Source organism: Lissotriton vulgaris, unplaced genomic scaffold, assembly GCF_964263255.1.
Source record: "Lissotriton vulgaris unplaced genomic scaffold, aLisVul1.2 SCAFFOLD_1066, whole genome shotgun sequence".
Lineage (NCBI taxonomy): Eukaryota > Metazoa > Chordata > Amphibia > Caudata > Salamandridae > Lissotriton > Lissotriton vulgaris.
Window position 1 is genome coordinate 705,447 of NW_028248228.1, and position 9,008 is coordinate 714,454.

Consider the following 9,008-nt stretch of genomic DNA (forward strand, 5'->3'; position numbering starts at 1 on the left):
CATGCTAGTTTTAATTTGTAAACAGAATCACAGTTTGTTATGTGGTACACTGTAATGTTAGATGAATCTGTTTTACCCTTCTGATAAGCAAGGGATGACAATGAACTTTTTTTTTGTCCCTGGTTTTAAATGGATTCAGGTTGGAACAGACGAGCTGTTGGTTGACTTTACCTCAGAAAAAGGTTGTTTCCCGCATGCTGCTTTCATGCGACTTAAATACCTGCAGTGGAAGAGGCGGCTGCCTGCATATATGGCCAGATCAGTAATTTGCTGTTTCGGTTCTCCAGTGGGGCTAGAATAGAAGCTGTTAAGGGCAGGGGCTCAGCTTCCCATTGGTGCAGCAGGTGCAGTGGCACCAGGTCCCAGATGCCTTAAAGGCCTACTGAACCCTGATAACTGCTGTTTGTCACAGTTCAAACAGTGGCCTGAGGGGCCCACAGAACAATGATTATTGCTGTTTTCCACAGTCCAAATAAACGGGAGAGGTCACATTTCCTTTCTTGCCTTGGGGCCCAGGGCACACTGGCTAGGCCACTGGTTAAGGATGCAGTGGGGAAGAGGTGGCAAGACAGGTGGATTATCTAAACAGCTCAACAATGACTTCATGCCTGGGTATTAAAGTATTCATTACAATTAAAGACTGAAGCAGGAATAGATATCATAATATAGGAAGGCCTATGTACAAATGCAACTCGATTAGCGGCTGCCTTTAACTTCTCACTTATCACCTCTCCTAATTTACAGTTTTATATTAGATGCAGACATAAATCGTGACCTATGAATATGTTTATCTATCTTTAGGTTCAATTGACCCATCTTTTCCATATGCAAGTATCAGACAGATCGGAAACGCCTAATGGCTTTAAACTTGATAAAGCCACATTAATCATTGGTCTTGAAATGCAAATGCCAGCATTAGGCACACAGAGGTGTATTCTAAGTAATCTCATTATGTTCAGGGTATGGGAGAGTGTTTAGGGCATAAAGCACTTTGACAAAAACATTTCTACCAACATAGAAATTCAATCTTCCTTGTCCTACCCTAGTATACAAGTAGTACCACATTCTTTGTATACCTGAATTAAATAGGCACACAAAATGTTACCGTATTTAAAGGCCCAGTTCAGAATTACATGGAAGGTGCACTGTTCAAGACTACACAACGGTCCATTTTCAGTGGGTGCTATCATCCCACACAGGGGGGTACACCAGATTATGATGGAAAAAACATGTGGTGCCCCAACGTAGGCGAAGTTGTAAACCACCAGTCTGCTTACATAGTAAAGCGTCTGGAAGCTATTAAGTGAGGTGGCACATTTTCCCTGCAGGTGGTTGGGGTCTGTCACCATCCTGTCAGGTGGGGGTATACAATCAATGCGTCTCCTGACTGCTTGTTTGCCTTTTCGCCCGTGTCAATAATACAGTGCAGTCCTTGGAGGAGTAGTCAATTTGTATTCATGAAAGACACTTGTGTTTCTCGGATGTGTAATCCCCAGATGATGCCTGAACTGTTCCCCAATGGGCTATTTGTACATGGTATTGAATTGTATGGTCTTATGAGGCCTGTTAATAATAAAAAAAGATTTAGTGGAGTGTTTATCGCCCTCTATGTCACTCTACTTCTAAGCACCTAATACAGCTTGTACAGTGCTTACTGTCATCTGCTCACTTACATTATGCTTAATATAAATAGTGCACAATTTAGGCGTTTGTGTCTGCCTACAACGTGGACCTGATATGAATAGCATGTGCATGTAAATGTAAATGTAAATGTAAATGTAAATGTATTGGCATTTATATAGCGCACTACTTACCCGTAGGGTCCCAAGGCGCTTCGACTGCTGGGAAACCCTTCCTGGCTTCCCTGAGAGATGGTCCCTTAATGGGTATCTCCAGGGTGAGACCAGGCATCCCCGGCGGTCTGGTGGGGCCGTTAGTGAAGATGAGGCAAGCTAATGCCCAGAGTTGCCGAGTGTGATCGCTGATCAGAGTGGGCACCGAGGCGAGAGAATTATCGAGTCCGCTGACCCTGGTCCAGAAACCTGCCGCGCCGGGAATCGAACCCTGGTCCCGGGCCGTCCTCTGCTCTCAGGTCTGCCGCCTCTAACCAGTGAGCCACACTACTTCACTACCTAGCAGTACCTACAAGGTGGATGGTACAATTCAACAAGAGTCTAAGATACTCCAGCACCTATGATTTTGCATCAACATTACGGGGCATCAGTCTTGATGGCAAGCCAACCTAAAATGTATCAGTATTGTATACATTATCATCAGAGACTATACTTGCCTCTTGGATACAACTTTACAACAGAATTGCATTAATTTTTGTACAGTTGTGTGTATACAATAAAACAACCTACCCACCATAATTGAACTGTCTATTCATCTTTTTGGGATCTGGAGTAGCATGCTACTCGCCGAAAAGCACTTCAACACTTCATCAGGGGTAGCAAGCGCTATATAAATGCAAACCCTTCCCTCTTCAATCCCCCCACTATCTTTTTTAACCCAACTAACAGACCAACATGTCCAGCTCTCTGATACATTTTATATTTCCCTATACTAATTCACCACTAATCATTTTTGGATCCTGGAGTAGGGTGCTACTCGCCGAAAATGCGCTTCAAAGTTGTATGTAAATCTAAATACATTACAATTACTGTTTACATCGGGCTGCACTAACACGAGGATAGAAGTAGAGTGGGGATTAGAGTTTATCTGCCCAGAACGAAGCATACTACAGAAAGTGTGTGAACAGTCTATATGTTATGCGCCTGGCAGAGAAAAACACAGCAGAGGTGGGAAGAAGGTAGGTAATGTGATGGTAAGACCTATGTTGAAAGAGGCAATCACTTTGGGCAGAACAGAGGGTTTATACAGAGGACTACTTTGTCCGGATGGACAGCAAGAAAGAGAGGTCTGGACGATAAGCCTGAAGCTCACTCATCCTGCAAGCAGAGGTGATGGCAAGCAAAAAAGCAGTCTTCAAAGGAGGCGAAGAGGACAATTATGTAGGCGCTCAAAGGGAGCACACATAAGATAAGTGAGGACAAGATTCAACGCCCACTATGGCATTACGAAAGGAGAAGGAGGAAAGATATGAGTAATGCACTTCAAAAATCTGTTAACAATAGGATCGATGGCCATGCTCAAGAGCTCGGGGTACCAGACTTGGGACTGATCGCGTTTGATCTTCTTCAGCAATCTTGGCAGAAGTGGTACAGGAGGCCGCAACTCCACTCGCAACGAAAAGGGTCGCCGAACGAGGGCCACCTTGGAAACTCTAACACGCATAACTGCTGACATTGAGCAGTCTCTTCGGTGGCGAATAGATCTAACCAAGGCTCTCCCCACTACTGAAAGAGACCTAACACCACCTTCGCAGGAAGATGCCATTTGTGATCCATCATGCACTGGCGGCTGAGTTTGTCCGTCCTGGCGTTCAGTGAACCTGTTAGGTGTTGAACCACCAGAGATATGCCCTGATGTTCCAGCCATGTCCAAAGGCGAAGAACCTCTTGACATAGGGTCCATGACCGCACCCTGCCCTGTTTGTTGCAGTGCCACATGGCGGTGGTGTTGTCCGTGAACACCTGCACCACTCTTCCTTTGACAGAAAGAAGGAATGCCTTCAGTGCAAGACGAATCGCCCGGAGCTCCAGAGGGTTGATGTGGTGCCTGGACTCCGCCAGAGACCAGAGGTCTTTGATCTCTGCCATTCCCATATGGCTGCCCCAACCCAGGAGTGACGCATCCGTCACTACTGTGAACTCAGGTTGGGGAAGGGAGAGGGATCTGCTGTTGACCCAATCCTGGTTCGTGAACCACCACTGCAACTGACTTGCAGTCCCCTCCGAAATCTGAACGACATCGGAAAGATTCCCCTGGTGCTGCGCCCACTGGAACTTCAGTTCCCACTGCAGAGCACGTATATGCCATCTGCCATGATGCACCAGCAGGATGCAGGAGGCCATGAGGCCCAGCAGCGTCAGGGTCATTCTCACCGAACACCGGGATGGAGGCTGAAACATCGGTATCATAGCCTGAATATCTTGGACTTGCTGCTAGGGAGGATAGACCCAAAACTGTGCTGTGTCCAGAACCGCTCCGATGAAAAGGAGCTTATAGGAGGGAATCAGGTGCGACTTCAGAACGTTAACTGTGAACCCCAGCAAATGCAGGAAGTCCGTCGTAGTCTGGAGGTGGGAGACGACAGCCTGGGCGAGCTCGCCTTCAACAGCCAGTCGTCGAGATAGGGGAAGACTGGAAACCCTGATCTGCGCAGATGAGCTGCAACCACCGCCATCACTTTCGTGAACACCCGGGGTGGCTGGTAAGGCCAAAGGGTAGCGTGGTAAATTGAAAATGAGTGTGGCCTACCGTAAACCGCAGGTAATGCCGGTGGGCAGGCAAGACGGGGATGTGAAAGTAAGTGTCCTGCAAGTCCAACGCTACCATCAAATCGCCAGCGTCGAAGGCAGACAAGACCTGAGCCAAGGTTACCTTCTTGAACTTCTCCTTTCGGAGGAAGCGTTGATGTCCCTGAGGACTAAGATTGGATGCAGGCCTTTGTCCTTCTTCGGTAACAAGAAGTAGTGGGAGTAGCAACCCCGACCTAATTCTGGCACAGGGACGCGTTTGATAGCTCCCTTGGGAAAGAGATCCATAACTTCCTGGAAGAAAAGGGCCAAATGATCCTCCGACATGGGATGAAATCACCACAAACGGCATGACCCTTACGCACTCCGCTGCTTGCGGAACTCCGCGTAGACACCATAGTTTTTTTGTCACTTTGCGGAGTTCCTCAGTGAGAAATTCCGCTTAATCTTATCATTAATAAATAGATATCAGTCATATGTTAAGAAACAAGGTCGAGTAGAAACCTTTTTGGTGGAGTAAAATTTGAGACATTATTGTGATTTTTGGGCAATTAGTTGATTTTTGCAAGCACTAACACTTCTCTGTGTATATTAAAGACCTTGAGAGTTTTGTAACATTCAGATACTCAAATTGTGGATTCTGTTGCAATTAAAAATATTTCCAGGCCTGAAATTTTTTTGGAGGTTGCATGCGGGCAGGCTAAGTTATCCTGCAAGAGTTTCTTGATAAATTCTATTGCAACTACAACATGTGCTCTCTCATGTAAAGTCAGGTTGTTAGAAGCTTTTCTGCAACTCAAGATACACCTTACTTTTCACCTGGTGTGGATGCATTTCTCATGTTTAGTGAGATCTCTTTTCTGAGTATAACGTTTCTGGCTTTCCCCTCTTGTATATGGCTTTAGTCCAGTGTGAATTCTCTCATGTGAAATGTAGTAGAAACGCTTTATTCGAGTTATATACTCATAAAAGCACAACATACATATAAAAACATAACACTTAATAAAAACATTTCTTCCAGTGCATATTAAAACAGTTGCGCAGCTTAATCGTTATAAAAGGAAAGATACATACAGGCTAAAAAACATTAATCAAGGAGCATTAAGAGAAAGAGCTCTCCGCCTAATGGACCAAGCCCAGCCCAGATACTTAGCTGTTCCCATGACAATAGGCTCATCTGAAGTAGTACAAATGATTCTCTGAGCCTCAACTGCACTAGATGTCCCAAGATTCTTGCAGACAGGGGTCAACCATACCCTTCTTGGGGAGGCATAGGCATTACAAGCAAATAGGAAGTGTCCTACGCTTTCATGTGAAATGACATTGTATTCAAGACTAAACCTTATCTGACATTCAGAACACACATACGGCTTTCTTCCCCCGTATGAGTTCGCTCATGTCAAGTGAGAAGTAATTTGTAACCAAAACATTGCTTGCATTTCAATAAGGTTTTCCCCAGAGTGGGATCTCTCATGAAGCATAACACTGTCTTTCAGATTCAACCTTTTATGGCATAAGGATTTTCTCTAGTGTGGAGCTTCTCATGGTGAAATAGCGTTTTTCTCTGCAGCTTTTCTGGCATTCAGAGCGCTCATAAGGTGTTTCATCAGTAAGGAGTCGCTTATAGTTAGTGAGGCTGTGCCTATCAAATAGGAATTTCTGGCATTGACAGAAATTGGTAATGTTTTTCCCCTGTGTGCGACTGCTCATGTAGAGTGAGATTGAGTTTAAACTTGCTGATTTTCTGGCATTCGGAGAGCTGAATTATTTTGATGGTGTGTTTTCTTATGGCGCTTGTAACCATCTCTACCTCTGAATCTTTTCTGACATTTAGAGCACTGATAATTTTATTCACCAGTGTGGATTCTCACATGTTCAGTGAGATGAGATTTTTGGCTGAAACATTTTTGGCATTCGGAGCACTGATAAGGTTTTTCCCCAGTATGGATTCTTATATGCTGAGTGAGACTGCTCTTTTGAATGAAACATGTCTGGCATTCAGAGCACTGATAAGGTTTTTCCCCAGTGTGGATTCTTATATGCTCAGTGAGATTGTTTTTTTGACTGAAACATTTGTGGCATTCAGAGCACTGATAAGGTTTTTCCCCAGTGTGGGTTCTTATATGCAGCGTGAGATATCTTTTTTCACTGAAACATTTCTGGCATTCAGAGCACTGATAAGGTTTTTCCCCAGTGTGGGTTATTATATGCAGCGTGAGATGTCTTTTATCACTAAAACATTTCTGGCATTCAGAGCACTGATAAGGTTTTTCCCCAGTGTGGGTTTTTATATGCAGCGTGAGATGTCTCTTTTCATTGAAACATTTCTGGCATTCAGAGCACTGATAAGGTTTTTCCCCAGTGTGGGTTTTTATATGCAGCGTGAGATGTCTTTTTTCACTGAAACATTTCTGGCATTCAGAGCACTGAAAAGGTTTTTCCCCAGTGTGGGTTCTTATGTGCCGAGTGAGACAGCTTATTTGACTGAAACATTTCTGGCATTCAGTGCACTGATAACGGTTTTCCGCAGTGTGTATTCTTATGTGCCGTGTGAGACTACTTTTTAAACTGAAACATTTCTGGCATTCAGAGCACTGATAAGGATGTTCCACCAAATGGGCTATTGCATGTCGAGAAAGACTTTGTTGGTTACAAAACCTTTCCTGGCATTCAGAACACTGATAAGGTTTTTCCCCAGTGTGGAATCTCACATGTGCAGTTAGAAGTGATTTAAGTTTGAAATTTTTTGGGCATTCAGAGCACTGATAAGGTTTTTCCCCAGTGTGGATTCTCGTATGTTCAGTGAGTCTGCTTTTGCAACTGAAACATTTCTGGCATTCCGTGCACTGATATGGTTTCTCTCCAGTGTGGGTTATTTTATGCCGAGTGAGACTGTTTTTGTCAATGAAACATTTCTGGCATTCTGTGCACGCATGAGGTTTTTCCCCAGTGTGGGTTCTTGTATGCAGAGTCAGAGTCCTTTGATCACTGAAACATTTCTGGCATTCAGAGCACCGATAACGTTTTTCCACAGAGTGGGTTAATGCATGTCGAGATAGACTCGGTTTGTTGCAAAACCTTTTCTGGCATTCAGCGCACTGATAAGGTTTTTCCACAGAGTGGGTTAATTCATGTCGATATAGATTCGGTTTGATACTAAACCTTTTCTGACATTCAGAGCACTGAAAAGGTTTTTCACCAGTGTGGATTCTTGTATGTTCAGTGAGTCTGCTTTTGCAACTGAAACATTTCTGGCATTCCGTGCACTGATATGGTTTCTCTCCAGTGTGGGTTATTGTATGCCGAGTGAGACTGTTTTTGTCAATGAAACATTTCTGGCATTCTGTGCACTGATGAGATTTTTCCCCAGTGTGGGTTCTTGTATGCCGAGTCAGAGTGCTTTGATCACTGAAACATTTCTGGCATTCAGAGCACCGATAACGTTTTTCCACAGAGTGGGTTAATGCATGCCGAGATAGACTCGATTTGTTACAAAACATTTTTTGGCATTCAGCGCACTGATAAGGTTTTTCCACAGAGTGGGTTACTTCATGTCGATATAGACTCGGTTTGATACTAAACCTTTTCTGACATTCAGAGCACTGAAAAGGTTTTTCACCAGTGTGGATTCTCATATGCTCAGTGAGATAAGATTTACGCCTGAAACTTTTTTGGCATACTTTGCACGGAGAGTGTTTTCCCCCAGTGTGGATTCTCATATGCTCAGTGAGATAAGATTTACGCCTGAAACTTTTTTGGCATACTTTGCACTGAGAGTGGTTTTCCCCTGTGTGCATTCTGTCACAAATCTGTGAGATAAGATTTATGGCTGTATCTTTTTGGGCACAGGTAACTTTTTTCCCCAACTTCGGTGATTTTGCCTCGATTTTAGAGTCGGGCTTGTTTAGATAATGTTCAGCACTTATCTCTAAAAGAAATTGTGTGTAATCTTCTCAACACTTGAATTGAGCAAAAAATGTCGGGAAGCAGTCCTGTAACACCTTTTGAAATTTTTCAAGCAGATAATAGTCTTTAGGTAATAGCCTCTTCGTCAGTAACTTAATTTGGGACTGAAGTTTTTCTCAAATCTTTTTGTATAGGTTCTTAGCAATGCAGTAATAAGGTGTTAGTCTGATATTTAATGATTAAACTGTTGCACTTTGTAATGTCAGAAACTAAGGGCGTTAGAACGTGCAGAGTACTATTGTGGATCATTAGTCGCAGAACATCAGTTCCTTCTACCCTTTCTATGTTTGGTGTAAGGTTAAGGTTTGTAGTTCTGAGTATGAGGATTTATTTACATTAGATATAGCGCAACGGTGCTCCTTTAATCCATTTTTATATTTAACAGTTTTACATATCACTCCTGCACAACAGATAATGTTGAGGCGATTTACTTAGAATTACAGAACAGTATACAATAAAAAGGAAACAATCTGAGATGGTCATTAACACAATAAAGTGGTGAATTTTTAAGGTTTTCGCAAGAGTGAGCAGAGTGGGTCAAGGTGTTATATCCCGAGTCAAATAGTCTCAAACTTGCGTAACTGGTTAAAAACGGTTGTTGAACAAAGGTGATTATCCAATCTTTTGGTTGTTAACGTGTCAGCTTCGGAGTCTTCTTTC

The 9,008-nt window shown here is 43.4% G+C and overlaps 1 protein-coding gene across 1 annotated transcript; it reads right to left on the reverse strand.

Annotated features, from left to right (window-relative positions):
- Positions 1-6,229: 6,229 nt before the first annotated feature.
- LOC147664196 (uncharacterized) lies at positions 6,230-8,179 on the reverse strand. The gene has a single exon (XM_086949943.1). The coding sequence runs from the start codon at positions 8,177-8,179 to the stop codon at positions 6,230-6,232; it is 1,950 nt and encodes a 649-aa protein (XP_086806069.1).
- Positions 8,180-9,008: the final 829 nt, after the last annotated feature.